The sequence below is a fragment of the Aythya fuligula genome, chromosome 23 (assembly GCF_009819795.1).
Source record: "Aythya fuligula isolate bAytFul2 chromosome 23, bAytFul2.pri, whole genome shotgun sequence".
NCBI classification, from domain to species: Eukaryota; Metazoa; Chordata; class Aves; order Anseriformes; family Anatidae; genus Aythya; species Aythya fuligula.
The window spans coordinates 4,334,528-4,351,748 of NC_045581.1; the positions used below are offsets into that span (position 1 = coordinate 4,334,528).

The 17,221-nt window shown below is 47.1% G+C and overlaps 1 protein-coding gene across 3 annotated transcripts; it reads left to right on the forward strand.

Annotated features, from left to right (window-relative positions):
• Window positions 1-229: 229 nt before the first annotated feature.
• Window positions 230-17,221, forward strand: INPP5B (inositol polyphosphate-5-phosphatase B). 3 transcript variants are annotated; one of them, XM_032202412.1, is made up of 21 exons: window positions 230-309; window positions 745-842; window positions 1,230-1,259; window positions 1,994-2,104; window positions 7,157-7,250; window positions 8,632-8,802; window positions 9,278-9,379; window positions 9,812-9,926; window positions 10,564-10,680; window positions 11,551-11,738; window positions 12,125-12,236; window positions 12,346-12,455; window positions 12,630-12,765; window positions 13,361-13,471; window positions 14,150-14,312; window positions 14,465-14,700; window positions 15,260-15,373; window positions 15,746-15,830; window positions 16,214-16,341; window positions 16,592-16,703; window positions 17,031-17,221. In XM_032202412.1, exons 2-21 carry the CDS (start codon window positions 770-772, stop codon window positions 17,153-17,155), a joined length of 2,433 nt encoding a protein of 810 aa, XP_032058303.1. In that variant the 5' UTR covers window positions 230-309; window positions 745-769; the 3' UTR covers window positions 17,156-17,221. The 3 variants fall into 3 exon arrangements, with proteins under 3 accessions (XP_032058303.1, XP_032058301.1, XP_032058302.1); XM_032202410.1 differs by having other exon boundaries at window positions 252-309; window positions 7,160-7,250; XM_032202411.1 differs by lacking the exon at window positions 10,564-10,680 and having other exon boundaries at window positions 252-309.

Genomic DNA, 17,221 nt, shown 5'->3' on the forward strand with positions numbered 1-17,221 from the left:
CCGGCTGCTTTGGGACCTGCTTTGGGACCGCTGGCTCTCGCCTCACGGGCACGGAGCATGGACCAGTCGGTGGCCATCCAGGAGACCCTGGCCAACGGAGCGACGTGTCGAATCATATCCTTTGCACCACGGTGTTGCTGGCTTTCCTCCCTTTTCCGGGCCCACCCGGAAAGGAGGAGGCCCCGCCGGGATCCCATCGCTGTTTGCTGTTCCTTGACCCCAAATGAAGGCCGTGCAGGGAACCCTGGCTGGTGGGGAGAGCGTGGAGAGCCGGCTGCTGGGCCTGGTGGAGAGCTGCGGAGAGCACGCGTAGGTGCCGGAGTGGGGAGGGCAGGGGGATGCTGCTGGCAGGAGGAGAGGCTGCAGCAGAGCCAGACAGTTTTTTTGTAGGCCTTGGGAAGTGCCTAAAATCCCTTCCTACCCCCAAGCACTTTCTACCAGGGTGAGGTCTGGTAGAGCACAGCTCGGAAGGAGTTGTGCCTTGATATTTCTCCTGCTGTGCTGTATGGATGGGTAACGAGGCGAGCCCGGGCCCTACAGGTGTGGGTTTGGTGTGTGTTGCTAGTAACACAAACACATCCTTATTTAAATGACAAGCGGGATGGTAGGTGTGTTGTGGAGAGGTTGTTTGGGGATTTGCATGAGGCCACGCTGGCAGCTGCTGCTGGATGGGATGGGGTCTGCCCACACCTGCAGAGATGCCAGAGGGGAGGCATTACCTCTGTGTCTGCTCCATGCTTGCAGGATCTATGTATACACACACCGGCGGATGGCCATAACCGCTGAGGATGTCTGGCTGGAGAAAGTCATCCCCATCAGAGAAGGGTTTGCAGTGGAAGAAGGTATGGATGCACTTTGGGAGCATAGTGACCACCTCCAACGAAGGGGGTGAAGGGATATGGAGTCCATATTTTGTTGCTCTGATGGCTGAAACTTGAGATCTATTCAGCCCTTCCTATTTTCTCTTCAATTTATAAACCCTGGTGAAGTTTATGAACATGACACAGCTGGAAGGGCCCTGCCAGATTAATCGTTTTGCAATCCAGAGTGCCCTGTGTCCTACCAAGCATCACCCACGGCCTCCTGCCCTGGCAGATTCTGCCCATCCCTGTGCTTGCAGAGAACACTTGGGGCCCGATGACCTTGTTGAGCTCCCCAGCCTCAAAGTATTTTTGTAGTCAGCACTCCTATTGCTTTGCTTGTAACTGAACTTTCTTTTGCTTTTGCAGTGATACTTGACAGCGACCTTCATGTCATCGGTGAGTTTTGTTGCTGTTTTAGTGTCAGTGCTGTAGAAATCCCTGGGCCCTGCACCAGCTGCATGCAGCGGGGCAGAAGGACTTGCTTTTGTGCTCTGGGCTGTAGGAAGGGGTTACTCCTCTGTAGGTGTATGCGGTGGAACAAGGGGATCTTGTCTTACTGGGTGAGCTGTTTGCCATTATTCTGCTCATGCTGACAGAGCACTGTCACCCCTGTTCAACCAGGGTAACCGTTTCTCTAAATATTTTTAAACAGCTGCTGAAAGATCAGTTATCGGCCCTCTCAGGGTTTCTTTCAGGCACAGCTATTTGTGTCTGTTATCAAAATACACAAGATGTAACTAAGGGGTGACCAGCAAAACCACGTGTTAGTGGAGCATGCAGAGACTGTTACATGTCTTCCTGCTAAGACAACATCTACAAAACGTCTTGGAGGTATTTGGGTGGGATGGTACCAGAGCAGTGATGGTTAATGCCCGGCATCAGCAGCAGTTTGAGCTGGCATCAGTGGACATGGTGCTGCTTAGTGAGCAGAACAAAAAGTATTACAGTGATTTTTATATTTTTAATTGCCGTTCTCATGTAAAACGTGAAAAATAAATGCTAAGACCCGGGGAGACTTGCTGATAGAGTCTGCATGTGTGCACCAGCTGCTGCAGAGTGCAGAAAATGCTGGGTGTTTCTGAGTGCTCGGCAGCACCAACCATGAGCTCTTCTCCTCCCGTTATTGACAGGCTCCGATGTGACGGTCCAGATCAGTTCAGAAGACGATCAGCTCACGGTGCGGTTGCCCTTTGGCTCCCACACACGCACGTTCCTGCAGGAGCTCAGCAGGTGCAGCCCAGGTACGAGCTCTGCCATGTGCTTGGGGTTACAGGCACAAGGAGCCTGGCTGTGGCTTGTGTTTGTAGGCTCGTGAGGAAGAGCAGCGCCAGCCTCTGCTGCTGAAACTGGGGCTGAGCTGCAATGCTTCACAAGGGTAACAACTGTGCAGCATCAGAGAGCTGAGCAGCACTTTGAGCTGTGAGCAACCCGTGCACTCAGAAGGCCATGGAAATTTATTTTGCATGCCCTGAGCGACCGCAAGCTGTCTCCTCAGACGCTCTGCATCTGCTCACCCCCTTCTTGCTTTTTCCACCAGCATCTTCCTCTGTGCCCTTTATCACACGTGCTGAAGGCGTGCACTGCTCCAAGAAGGACGCAAGCACGCAAATCTCTGTGCCCAGGGCCATCACCTTTTGCTCTGGCCAGGAAGGCAGCGCCTGGGGAGCACTCCAGGGTTCAGGGGCATCTACTGGGATGGCTCCGGGGCGGCTCCAGGACCCTGGGGCGACTCCGGAGCAACTCCGGGACAGCTCCAGGGCCCTGAGGCAGCTCCGGAGCAGCTCCAGGGCAGCTCCGAAGCGACTCCGGAGCACCTCCAGGGTGGCTCCGGGGTCTTGGGGCAGCTCCGTGACTGTCTCCGGGTCATCTCCGTGGCCCTGAGGCAGCTCCAGGGCAGCTCCGGAGCGACTCCGGAGTCGCTCCGTGGCCCTGAGGCAGCTCCAGGGCAGCTCCGGAGCGACTCCGGAGTCGCTCCGTGGCCCTGAGGCAGCTCCAGGGCAGCTCCGGAGCGACTCCGGAGCACCTCCAGGATGGCTCCGTGACCCTGGGGCAGCTCAGGGACGGCTCCGGGGCAGGCTCTCGGTGCTCCTAGAGCCACCACCGGCCACCTCTCCGCGGTCCAGGCCTCATCCCCGTCCCCGTCCCGGCCCCGCTCGGGGCGGGCAGCCCCCGAGAGCCGCCCCATGGCGGGCGGAGCCGGGCCGGGGCGGAGCGGGGCCGGCAGCGGCGGAGCGGCCGCGATGTCGGCGGGCGGGCGGCCCCGCCGAGGTGAGCCCGGGGGGGAGCTGCGGGGACCCGCTGGGGACCCGGTGCTGCCGGAGGGGGGCCGGGAACAGGGCTGGAGGCGAGGGACCCGCCTGGCACGGCTCGGCCCGGTGCCTCCCGGGGGTAGCACAGCCGCTGTGCCCGGGCCGGCCGGTGGAGGTGGCTCCTGAGGGGGACCCGGTTGTGTGTGTGGGGGTGCTGGCGGCTTGTGGGGCTCGGGGAGCGCTTTGGGAGGGGAAGGGAAAGGGCTCGGCTCGCGGACACGGGGCTCGGCAGCTCCCTGAGGAGCCAGGGGGGCTCCGGGGGTCGGGGCAGTGAATTTAGGGTGTGTGGAGGCAGCTGGAGGGGTCCTGCAGAGCCCTTTTGCTTCTGGGGCTTCTTCTGTGGGCAGAGAATCGCAGGCAGCGAAGAGAAGCGCGTCGAGGGGGCATTGCCTGAAGAGCTTTGCCCGCTATGGGATTGCCCCATCCAGGCACCACTGCCCTGTGCCAGCCTAGGCAGCGCTTGCAGGGCCTGACAGGTTTTGGAGGCTCGGCTTTCTTCATTGCCAGCCTTCGTGTGCCCGGGCTGAACCTCGCAGCAGCCCCGCAGCGCTGCTGCCTTCGCCCTCGCTCTCAGCGCTGTGGCATCGGCCTCTTCCTCTTGCTGGCTCGATGCTATCGCACATGGCCCCGATCGCTGCTGCTGCTGCTTTTTCCCTTTGTAAAGTGAGTTTGTGAGAAAGGGCAATTCCTAGAAGGCAGCGCGGAGCTGGGACAATTCCTGGAAGTCGGTGTGGGACGCAGAATTGGGATTGAACCGTTTCTGCTTTACCCGCTTTCAGCTCGCCTGGGCTCCTCGTGTTCACGTGGGCGCAGTTTGGTGCCACTGATGTTCCTTCTTTTAATTTCACTGTCAGTTGTGTGTTTAAAAAAAAAAAAAAAGAAAGAGAAGGGATGGATTTTGTAACTCAGACCTCAGGCAACTGCACGAATTGGATTGGGCCAAGGTAGGGATCTGGGAACATCTGTTCAGACATGGCATTTTAGCTTGTTGTGCAGAACTGACTGGGGGAGACCTGGGCATATGATGCTAGAATCATTAAGGTTGGAAAAACCCTCCAAGATCATCTGGTCCAACCGTCCCCCTACCACCAATATCACCCACTAAACCACGTCCCTAAAAGCATGCTGAGTGAAACACAAGCCGGTTCCTTTGTTGGTTTGTTTTTGTTGTATCTGGAGCACAGTGACGCTCTTTGAATTGTGAGCTTGTCGGAAAGTAGTTCTCCTATCAAGTCATGCCTTTGAGCTTTGACAAAGTTGCCTTTTCAAGGCCTGACTGTGTTTTTCTTGAGTTGGAGGAGTTTAGTGTTTTTTTCCCCTCATGTTAAAGGAAGAAAGCACTCTCTGCCATCACTTTGGGTCTTTTGGAATATAAATTGTTATAGAATGAGGTTTTGTCTGCTGTTTTCCATTACTGGCTCTTGCTCTGTCATTAAATGAGCATGAGCACCGAGCGAGCAACTTTCATAGGCAAATCAAATCACATTTAAATACTGTGTGAATGCGGCCATTTGCTAGTGGTAATATTGGTTTGTTGTACCTTCTGTGGATTAAGGCTGGTTAATGAATGAGAGAACCTATAATGGAATTTAAATGTCCGTAGTTTATGTTCCTAATTTCAGTTAATACCCTTATCTAAAATCCCATCTGTGTGCACGGTCACAGTCACAACTGCAGTTTTGCTTCATTTGGAACAGCAAAAAACACGAAGTGACTTCCCTCCAGCCAGGCATAGCGCCGTCCTGCTTGGACTGCTGTGTGCACTTCATTACGCAGCGTGGGCTGGCTCAGACTGACACAACTGGTGGCAAGGCTAATTTAATTCCCCCCTTCCAGCACTAAGCCTGGATCCTGCTTTATCCAGAAGAGGGGACCTCAAACTGCTGTAGAACAGTATTATAACGTCGCTGCACACGCTTAATAAGAAAGGCTTTGTTTTGTAAGTCCCTTCTAGCTGCAAATCCTGATTCTGCTGCTTTCTTATCTCTGCACATTGCCCTTTATTTCTGTGCCCAGCTCAGTTATTACATAAGGTCATTATCTTGCTAAAATATTCCACATTAGATTGCTAACATATAGACCTCCTCTGGCTTGAGCGACCTCTGTCTAGATGTAAATTTATCTGAAGGAAGCAGCCTGTTCCCAGGGCTAATCTCTTTCTAAAGGGAATCCTACGTAAACGAATATTTTTGCTGATGATGTTAAAATGCCAAGGTGCGGTGTATGGCTGTGATCTTTGGCTTGCCATCTCGCCCTGTGTAGCAGCTGTGCCAGCAGCACTGGGCAGGCACAGAAACCCTGCCATCAGCGGCACCACCAGCTCCTGCCTGCTGCCCAGTGCTGCTGGCGTCTGCGGGTAATAAAGATGAACCTCTGCTCCCTTCCTGCTACCAAAGCAACACTTGTCTCGTTGCTTTGCTCTTTACGGTGAAAGTTCAAGTTGGTTCTTGTCACTGTCAAGATCCCTCGCACGGTCTTTATCAGGAAAACTTGCAGAGGCTCGAGCTGCTCTGATTAAGCACTTAATGCCTATGGAGAAAATTTGTGGCTCTGTCCCAACTCACTGAGACTGTGCTTTGTGGTGCAGCACTGAACTGCAGATAGAGAGAAACGTTCAGCTTTCTTTGAGGTGCAGGCATATCTTGTTTGTTTAAATGTTAACTTAAATTCAAGTTAATTTCAATTAATTTAAGGTTTTGTTTAAGAGCATTAAAATATGTGTCTGGGAGATGCTTGTGGTTGGATGAGCTCTGAGGGAGTACTGAAACTTGGTGATGCTGCATGCGAAGTCAAACGCGTTTCTGCTAGCAGAGATGCACGTTGCTAATTTCAGAGTTTGTTTTAGCAAAGGCTGCTCCTGCTCGTTGCCACAGGACTTTGCTTGTGTGATCTGTAATGAGGCTTGAATCATGTGCTCTTCTGGAAACAGCCTCCGATTAATCCTCTTACAGAGTCTTTATTCTGGGAGGGCTCTTTGGGCAGAAGAGGCTTTCCAAGCTGAGAATATGGCCACTTCTTGTCAGCTTGTTTATATTCTGAGTGCTTGTGTAAAGTACTTTAAGTTCTGTTTCTGGTTTGTGCTCTTGTCCTAGAGGGTGTACTATGACAGTGATAAAACCTTAATTTTTCTGGATAGTGCTCAGCCGAATGAACAGAAACCTTACAAGCTTAAGAACATTTTGTGTATCATTACTAGACTGGTGTGAGAAGTATTGTTGCCTTGGTATTGTTGGTTTTGCACCTTAAGCACGGAAAACCCCATGCAAAATTCTCTGCTTTAACCGTTATTTTGCCACTTAGCAGCAGAACGTCAGAGCTGAAACAAATGCTGAGACTGGTCAAATTTTGCTAACGTGGTATAACGCGTTTAGCATTGCACCTGTATTTAGCTGCATTTGCATACTAGCTGCCCTGTTACTTCGTTAGGAACGTGCAATTTACATGGCAGCACTTATTTCTGCTGAGTTGTGGCACGTTTGTATGGTGACTGCTGTACTTCTTCGCAGGGGAGGGCTCCTGTCTTTGCTATGTTTCTGCAGAGAGACCTAAACCCTTTAAACGGTAGTGTGATTAGTCGTTTTTCTTCCTTTCCTTGCACTTCCCATCTTGCTTCAGAAAGGAAAAGCTGATTGTTAGCTTAGTTTTTCTGGATTTCCAGGATAAAGCCCTGGATTTTATGGTGCCAGTTCTGGTTTGGCTTAGCTCTGAAAGAGCGCCGCCAGCTCTGCTGCTCTCCGTGGCTGTGTGGCATGCTGGTGTAAGTCCTTCCTCTGCTGGGGAAGCTGCATCACCACCAAACAGTTCTGTCAAAATAAGATGAGTCGATCAGATAACAAAAAGAGAGTCTGTGGGACACTTTGTTTCTCCGTACAAGTCTAAACTGTATTGTGCCCATTGGTTTTCCCTTCTGTTTGCCTGAGTGTGTTGATAAGTTAAAGAACACTTAGTTTCATGTGAAACTTGATTATTTTTTTTTTTTTCCAGAAGTGGTTGGCTCTGAAGGCATCAAGCAGAATGGAAAAAAAGTTGCAGTTAATCAGAACTGGAGCCATGACAGCACTGATAAAGGTGCTCCCAGGTATGGTTTCTCTCTCACTTCTCGTGTATTTCTCTTGAAGCAGTTGAAGCAATGCTTGTGTGCATCATCTCTCTGGGCAGGGTGTAGCAAGGTGTAAAAGTGGTGGCAATGTTTCTTTGCCTGTCTAGCTGTGCTTCCCCTCTGCAGAGGCTCTTTGTTGACAGTAAATATATATAGCACCAAACTTCTGCGTGCTTCTGTATGATTGTGTACAGAAGGAATGAGCTGCAGTGGGCAAGCTGTTGATATTTTCATGTCGAGGGGAAGACAAATTGCAGAGGGCTTTCTGTCTGGGTTTCCTGGTTTTCAGCTGGAAACCGCATGGGGAAGTTGGTCTTTCTGGTCCCAGCGTGGCAGGTCTTTGCAGACACCAGTGCTTGAGGAATCTGCCTGCTGCCTTATCTGCTTCCACGTGCTGGCAACCCTGCCAGCTGCGGTCATCAGGGGTAGCAGGATCTGGAGCAGTAGCTGGCAACTTTTTGGGGAAGAGAATCACAGATTCTAGTTAAAAGGAAAAAAAAAAAAAAGCTCAGCATAAGCATGCTGTCAAAACTTGAGTGGGAATTTCAGCACTGCCTCTCAGAGCCAGTCGTGCTAGTCCCCCTATTTGGGCATATTTTGCTGTTTGGTGAGACAGGACCTGCTAGCGTTGTTTGTTTTGAATTCAGAGAGCTTTGGCTTAGGGCCACCATGTCTCATAGATACACTTTTAAAATGTTAGAGTTTCATTTTCCAGTTCCCAGGACTTTGTGGACCCTGCTGCATATCCTTCAAAGTCTGTCTCTGTGCCGTCCTTGGCACTCATGTGTAGGTTGTTGACCTTAAATTTATATCATGCACTTGCTTGTGGGAACTCCCAAGCTGTGGCATTACTACTGTTGCAAAAGGAGCCTGCAGTAAATCACAGAGCAACAAGATACTAAATAAAACCACCTCTGTCCCCATCTACTCTTTGCTGCCTCCTTTCTAGATAGAGCTGGGACTTTTCCACCATGAAAACAAACAGTTTTTCATTCTTCTGCTGAGGTCAGAAGGGTTGAGCAGAGGGAGATGACATCCACATCTCCCTGTTCCAGTAAGCAGGAAGTGTGGACGGCTTGGTGTACAGGTGAACAAGGTCTGCCCTGAATCAACAGGTCTGCCCTGACTCAACAGGCTGCACCAGCTTAGGGAGAACAGGTTGTCATTTCAGTTAGTTAAACTGGTTTTATCTAGAGAAGGCCTGAGCTGTTCTAAGAAATGCTCATTTCAGTCTTGTTTGCTTATTCTGCACAGTGAAACAGACTGGTAAATGAGAACCACGTCCTCAGCAGCAGAAATAAACTGTTCAGGGTGTGTTTTTATCCTGGGGTTCATCTAGCAGTTTTGTTTTCCCTTCCAGACAAAGCAAAGTCAAATCTGATGTGAAAGCTGAAATGGTGCGGTCCTCCGGCGTAATGGTTTCAAACATGGCTTCAATCTTGTCAGAACCACAGTTTGGATTAAGAGATACTATCGTTAAATCTCAGCTTGTACAAAGGGAGGATTCCTACACGTACATCCAGAACTTCAGGTGATGATCATTCCCGAGAAGAGCTTGTTTTGGGGGTGGGAGTAAGTTTCCTATGGCTGGAAGTGCATCAATTCTGTGCATTCCTGGCTTTCTCTCTCACTCCTTCTGTTTATTGTTAGCCTTGCAGTTGTTCTACTAATTTCATGAGAGCTTGGGTGAAATATATAATCGGGACAAAAACTTTACTGTGATTAAAATCCATTTATGCAGATTGTTGGATGAATTTATCATTTCGAACTGCTACTGCACAGCTCTATTCTTGTCTTTTTACACTCTATGCAAAAATGTGCATCCTTCTGTAAAACAGGCTATAAAGATGCTACTGTAATGAAATCGCTGTAGGAATTTAGACTTTGTCACATTGTCCTAATCCCTCCTGGAAACAAATTACTCCTACATAATTATTATTAAGTACATGGGCTAATACTAGTGGTATTTGCAGCTCTGGGATTTAACAAAAGTGAATTCTTTTCAGATTTTTTGTCGGGACTTACAATGTGAATGGTCAGTCACCCAAGGAAAGCCTCCAGCCCTGGCTGAGATGTGACACGGAGCCTCCAGACATTTACTGTGTGGGGTGAGTGTCTCCTTCTGGCTCTTCCTTCCAACCCTTGACACTGGCTGCTTGCTTGTGATCTGTAGCATGAGGTGTTCAGCCAAGACATCACAGCTGAGGAATGTTTGCGTTGCCTTACTCTGTTGCACAGCTCTAGAGTGTGTGTTTGCGTAGCCTGAAAGGGCTGTTATTCTGGTAGTGTTTGGGCTTTCTGGCACCGCAGTTTTACAAAATCTTTAATATGGTTCCATTTAATTCTAACAAATAGCTTTACGTTTAACTTGCCTCTGAAATCAGCATAACTGAATTTGAGTTTTAAGTCACAAATTTAGTGTGAGTATAAATTGTTTTAGTTCTTTCCTGGAGGGAAGGGCTGGAGTTATAAATAAATAAATAAATAAATAAATAAATAAATAAAATGCGTGCATACATGGATTTCTTCTTCTAATGCAGTTTCCAGGAGCTTGATCTGAGTAAAGAAGCTTTCTTTTTCAATGACACACCGAAGGAAGAAGAATGGTTTAAAGCTGTAACTGATAGTCTTCACCCAGATGCCAAATATGCAAAGGTAAATGGGGCTTTTGGGGAGGTTTGAATGTGGAATCATTTTCCACTCGGGCCTCTTTTCACTTTGCTTTTTCCTGTTTTCAATTGCTGTGTCTTCCAGAGGTTCATTGTCTGCAGCTTTTGCTCAGTCAGAAGTGCTCTGAAGGAGAAGTAGGTAGTGTTACTGTGCAGGGTGCCAAGGCAGAGGGCAGGACAGGAGGGAGCAGCTAGGCGCCATGCATAAATGAAGCTCCTGCTGTCTTGGGGGAAGTGAGTAGGAAGCGTCTTAGCATCTGCCATGTCTGTCTCCATAATGCATGGTGGAACGAGGCGTGAAGGTATCTTGGTAGGAACACTGCCTGTGTTTTGCCTCCTGCTCCGTGGGTCTGCTTTGTCTCCTGTCGCTTGTTTAAGGGAAGCTCCTTCTATGGGCTGCCAGTGCTTTGGCCTTTGCTTTGGGCTTCGACTTCCTTAACTGTGGTGTTGGTCCCTGGCTCCCTCTTGTGCTGTGCTGATGGAGTGCCTGTGTACTGTGTGGCGAGGTGGGCTGTTGGATGAGCCTCCTTCTTCATCTGTGTTTTGCTGGCCCTTGTTCTGGGCTGGGGGACAAGGTGCCTTCTCCCATTCCAGTATTTAATGCAACAGGATCTATTTTTCAGGTGAAACTTGTGCGGCTTGTGGGAATAATGCTTCTGTTGTATGTGAAAGCAGACCTTGCTTTGAACATCTCCGAGGTGGAAGTTGAGACTGTGGGAACTGGCATCATGGGGAGGATGGTAAGAATGACGACTGTGTGTGAGAAGGGGTGAGACTTCAGGGAGCCCTGGGGAGCTCCACTCCTTAGATGTAGTGGTTATTCCTCTAGCTAAAGGAGGCAGCTGCTTTTAGACACGTAGAGTCCCGTCTCTGTGACAGCTCAGGCTGTTGCTAGAGGGAATCACCGTGTGTTATCAAAAGCTCCTAGACCTTGTGGGAGGAGCTTCCTTGGGGGCTTTTTCCTGATTACGTGTGCTGGGCTGCTTGGGGCCCCACTCTCACGTAGCTTGATGCTGGCTGTGATTTTGCTCAAAGCAATTAATGTGAGGAAACATGAGTAGAAGGAACATGTCCATCCAGATTATAGTTTTGTGGAGGGGGACTTACTGGCCTCTTGCCCTTCTGCATCACAGGAATGAAGTCTGTGCCCTTTGGATGTAGTTTCATGAACACTGCAGCTATAACTTGGCAGAGGTGTTTTTGGCCAGCTAAGCCATGTGCTTCCTCCTCCACTTACTTTTTTTTTTTATTGTCTGTGTTGAAAGGTCTTGTTTGTTGCTAAACTGGTTTCAGGACTTGCTGAAGCAATTGACCAGCTCCCTTGTTGATTTGAATTTTCCTTTTGTATTAACTAAATCCTGAGTTACAAACTGTGTTCTCTAAATTTGCTTGCCATGTTCCCTTGCTGTGTGAAATCTTCACATGAGTTCCTGGCTTAAATTCATGATGCAATTATCACCAATTAGGTTTTCAGCCTTTTCCCTCTTCTGGAATTAAATGGTCTGCCTCAGTGTCTTCTGGCTTGTCCACTGCTGTTAACTCATTTCTGGATTCATCTGTCGTGTGCAGAAGAAAAGCTTCTGACCAGCGTCTTTGTCTTTATCTTTCAGGGTAACAAAGGTGGTGTTGCCATAAGGTTTAAATTCCATAACACTAGTGTGTGCATTGTGAATTCTCACCTTGCAGCTCACACCGAGGAATATGAGCGGAGGAACCAGGACTTCAAAGACATCTGCTCTCGGATGCAATTCTGCCAATCGGATCCAAATTTGCCACCTCTCACTATTAGCAAACATGAGTATGCTTCCCCTTTGATTACCTGATTCACTGCTCAAGGCAGAGCATTAGGAACATGGTGGGGTATAAGGTTCTCTCACAGGGATGTGAGAAGGGTGTCTAGCAATCCGATTATTAGCCTGGAAGGGCCAGAAAAGATTTACCATAACCCTGTTTTTGACAGTTCTGGCAATCACTTGTTTTTTTACAGTTTTCCAGGCCTTGTTTTATTTTCATGCTTGAAGTGGGAATGGGGCAATATGCATGAATCTTCTCAATTGGTTGTAGGATTTAGTCATTGAGGAATAGTAAAAGCACCAGTTAGTAAGAGATTTTGACAAACATGCAGAATGGGAATTAAAATCAGCCAAGGTAGGAAGAGTAGCTTTGGTCTACATTCTCTTTCAGTGTGATCTTATGGTTGGGTGACCTCAACTATCGGCTGGAGGAACTGGATGTGGCAAAAGTGAAGCAGCTTGTAGAAGAGAAAGCATTTTCAGAGCTTTGCCGATATGACCAGGTACTGATGCCTCCCTCACCTACCTGCAGGTGCTCCTTAGCCTTCTCAGTGCTCCCATTTAGCTCATATGGGAATTGTGCTTGAGCTTATTTTTCTTTTTCTTTTGTAGCTAAAGAGGCAAATGAATGCAAAAGCAGTCTTTGAAGGCTTTACAGAGGGAGAGATTTCTTTCCAACCAACATACAAATATGATGCTGGCTGCGATGACTGGGACACAAGGTACAGTGATTGCTTCATACGTGATGACATTGGCTGATGTTATCACTGAAGGTGGTAACAATAAAGTGGAAAAAAAAATGCAGAAATTGGCCTTGTCAGGAAAACACCGAGTCCCTGAGAGTGTTACTCCATCTGAACTGTGCCTGGAAACTGTAATTTTTACCTCTGTCCTAGTGAGAAGTGTCGTGTTCCAGCATGGTGCGATCGGATACTCTGGAAAGGGCAGAACATTGCTCAGCTGAGCTATCGCAGCCATATGGCTTTGAAGATCAGTGATCACAAGCCAGTTAGCTCTGTGTTTGATATTGGGGTAAGTATGTCTGTACCTAAGGAAACAACTCTGCTGACCTTGTGCTGTGTGTGGGGGAGGAGGGGAGAGGCTCTCATGCTGGATTATCCCCGCTTTTATGGCATCTACACAGAACAATGGCTTGTAAAGTGGGTTAGGTAATATATTGAAGTGGAATCATTGTTCATAGTAAGCTAGGGTTGTGTTAAGTAATACTTCACTTCAGCAGAACAATTTATGAGCATCTGTAAGCATTTTTTCAGAAGTGTTATTTTTCTTATTTTTCTTAACTGTTTTCACAGCAACTTGCAGTGCAGCCATGCTATATCATTGACAGCCCAGGAGTGTGGTTTAAAAAAAAAAAAAAAAAAAGAACAAAAAGCACTCTCAAAATGACTGGGTGACTTTCTTGCCTCTCTTGCTAGTTATAGCAAGGTAGCAAGGTCCTTTATTATTGGGTCCTGAGGAAGAATAAGAATATTAGTGCTCCAAGTGCCTCTTCATCAAATGTGTTGTATATGCTAGCATACTATTAAAACTGAGCCACTTTATATGTTTCAGGCTGTCCTGTAGAGGCACAGTAAATACCAATTGGTGCTGTGTGTGTCCTTTTCAGGTGAAGGTTGTGAATGACGAGCTGTATCGAAAAGTCTTTGAGGAAATAGTGCGCTCTCTGGATAAGATGGAGAATGCCAACATTCCCTCGGTGACCCTCTCCCAGAGAGAGGTAGGGTATGTTCATCTGCCCTGACTTGCTCGACATTGAGCATTCCTATTCCTACACCAGAAGTGTATTTGAGTGGTAGAAGTGTGTTAGATGGATACTAGAGCGTGGGGTCTGGTTCCAAAGAAACAGTATATTGACTTTCATCTGTTTTCTGTTTACAAATCCTTGAAATATTTGTTTCTGCTTTAGGTGCAGGCAAATTTCATTCATGGTACCAAGCTGAAATGCGCAGCTCTGTTACTCTCTGAGGTGGAGAGTGAGAGAGTAAAAGGGCAGTTTGTACCCCTTGCTGTTGCTTGTTTTTAGAAACATAAAATGTAAAATACTGAGGGATTTGGAGAAGGTCACAAAACCAGCATTTGCTTTGTGTGTTGGGAACTAAAACAGACAAGCAGCTGAGACATTTGAGGCTACAGCTATCTTGTTCTCAGGTTTCATTGAGGTTATTTGAGGGGAGCATTTGCTTTAAAGTGCACACTAATGCAAATGACTTGAGCATACATTGTAAACAAGTGTAATCCTATTTAATCCTGGAAGAGGTGGGATGTGGGAGCAAGAGGGTTAATCTGGATATCTTGCTGCTTAATGATTAAACTATGGGACGGGAATATGAGGAATTGCTGATGGTGCTTGGCAAGGGGGGATTGGCTGATGATGTTGATTGATGTTTGTTTCTAGTTCCATTTTGAGGATGTTAAATACATGCAGCTACAGATAGAGAAGTTTACAATCCGCAATGGACAAGTGCCTTGCCAGTTTGAATTTATCAGCAAACCAGATGAGGAAACCTATTGCAAGGAGTGGCTGATAGCTAATCCTAGTAAGGGCTTTCTGCTGCCAGGTGAGCTCCTCATTGTTCATTTCATGTTAATGAGCTAACATTGTCATCTTCTGGCTTAGTTTTCTCTGCTATTTTGACAATCTTATGTTTTTTACAGGCTTATGGGTTTAATATTGTTTTTTAACCATTATGGTTTTCTTATATTTTGGCAGATTCTGAGATCACAATTGAGTTGGAGCTATTTGTTAATAAATCAACAGCTACACGGTTAAACTCTGGAGAAGAAAAACTTGAAGATATCTTGGTCTTGCATCTAGACAGGGGGAAGGATTATTTTCTGTCTGTAACAGGAAACTACTTGCCCAGTTGCTTTGGGTCTCCCATTCATACACTGTGTTACATGCGGGAACCAATCCAGGACATGTCAGCAGAATCCATTCAGAACCTTGTGAGTTAAAGATAAGATTTCCTTCTGAGCCCACAAGAACCATTGAAACTAGGTAGTTAAGTCCTGTCTGTTACTACAGAGCCTTCTTTCACTTCCCTGGTCCATAGTCTGAGAATGCTGATACAGCCTGTGCTCCCTAGCATGCCATCTTCACACCTTGCAGTAATGCTTCATGTGAATGAAGCAACTCATTTCATGTAGAGCACTGACAGTAAGGCATTGTCTGTTCTGCCTGCACATTTAAAAAGGTGTGCTACTTCTAAACGTAGATCTTTTTCTCTGGAGCCTTTCGCTCCATACTAAATGGAGGTGTGTGCATATGTGAGGCATCAGTTTCCATAGAGCTGAATGTACATGAAGCATGTTTGAGAGCAGCTTGTTCTTTCTGCCTGCACTTTTGATACAATTATGACTGTTGGATCTGTCATGTATGAAGACTAGTGAGTGAAGCTGCACAGTTCTGTAACAAGTATTAATTGTCGGGTGTAAGCCCTGTGAAGCAATCTGCAGAGCTGAACAAGAAGTTGGCTAGCTCCTTTTTTTTCCTCCCCTCTCTCAGACACTGATGCCGCTGGAAACAAGTGATGCTGCTACTCAAGCTGAAAGGCCTCTGGAAATTCCCAAAGAGCTGTGGATGATGGTGGATCACCTATACCGCAACGCTTCCCAGCAGGTTGGCAGTGCTTGTGCTGGAATTGCAAAATAATTTGTTTGCATTACGTTTATTTTTGGACAAGATAATGGTAACGGCAGCCTTTGCTAACTGTGGATGTTTGGCCAATGGTAAAGAGTAAGAAAAGGACATCTTTGAGATAAGTGATCTTAGTACCCTGAGTTGCTGTGTTCCGTGTGTGGCATGCACCAGCAGCTGTCCTTCTGCATTGCTCTTTACTGCAGTCCCACAGCCTTAGTAGAACTGCTCATGGTGAGATTGGTAGTTATCAGCACCAATCTAGGGAGATTTTTCCAGCCAGTTCATAATGGCAGTGCTTTATTGACCCAAATATTTATTTTCCTTGAGATTGACTGATGGTGGTCTTTTCAGGAGGACCTGTTTCAGCAGCCAGGCCTCAGGTCTGAATTTGAGCAAATCCGAGACTGTTTGGACAAAGGAATGCATGATACCCTCCGTATCCTTTTAGACTGATGTCTGGTAGGGCTCACTTTGCCCAAACAAAAGATCTAAGCCAAGAAAGGTTTTATCAGTCTTCTGTGCTCCATCATGGTTTTGAAATTGCTGTCTCTCACCTTATGGTAGCTGAGATATGCAGATCTTCACTGCTGCTTGCAGTCAGTACTAATGCCTCTGCAGAGTCTTTGCTATGCTGATGAATGATCATTGATGAACTGCGTGAGTGTCTGACTGCCCAGGGAAACAGAGTTTGCTATGTGGACTCAAATCTGTGGACAACAGGAGTTCCTGGAGACCTAAGCAATGATTAATGTTTCAGCAGAAATACTACCAAAATAGACCATACTGTGCTCACCTCTTCCTTAACCATCTTTGGATCAGTTGGCAGCAACCACTCGGTAGCAGAGGCCCTGCTGCTCTTCCTGGAAAGCCTGCCAGAGCCGGTCATCTGCTACAGCTTCTACAACAGCTGTTTGGAGTGTGCCAACAACTACCTGCTGAGCAGCCAGGTAATGCCAGCGTTGCTGGGAGACCATTTCTGTTGTTCTGGAAGGAGGGGGAAGCAGACTGGTTTGTGCTAGACAAATAACAGGCTTTTGCTCTAAGAAACTTAATCATCTCATAATAGAATGGATCTAAGACCGATGTATCTTGGGTTATTAAGAGCTGTTTCTGTTGTGTTTGCAGACAGGTAGTAGATAAAGCTGCTAAGCCATTGCCATTTCTTCAGTATAAATGTTGTTTGTTTTCTCCACCCAGATTATCTCTAAGCTGCCAGAATGCCATAAAAATGTATTTGAGTATCTAATGGCGTTTCTACGAGAACTACTGAAAAATTCAGGGAAAAACCATTTGGATGTGAATATCCTTGGTAAGGAGAGCGAAATAACCATTTTGTTCAGAGGGGGGTTTCAGTTTGTGTAACACAACACGTTTCTCCAAAGTGCTTGCAGTCATGGCTTCTACTGTTTTGAAGCATTTAATTATCAAACAGTCCATAGAAACACACTGTCCTTGCAGTAGCCTGACAAAAATTTGTAAAGGGACACAGAAGAGATGCACGTGTTGTCAGCTTTATCTCACCCCATCCTGAAACAAGGCGCTCTCTCATTTTGACTGAGTGGGGTTGGTGGAATTACTTTTGATAGCCTGCTGTTGACTGGTGCTCTCTCTCTCTCTTTCTCTCTCAAAAATGCAGCTAGTATATTTGGTGGCTTGTTACTTAGACCTCCTCCTGGACATCCTACACCTGATATAGCAGAAAAGAGGAAAGCTCAGCAATTTATCCACCAGTTCCTCTTGAGAGAGGACACTTTACCGTGAATTCCAGATGCAGCTAATCTGATTTTTAAATATCAAACTACTGTAAAAAATATTTTTGTACAGTAT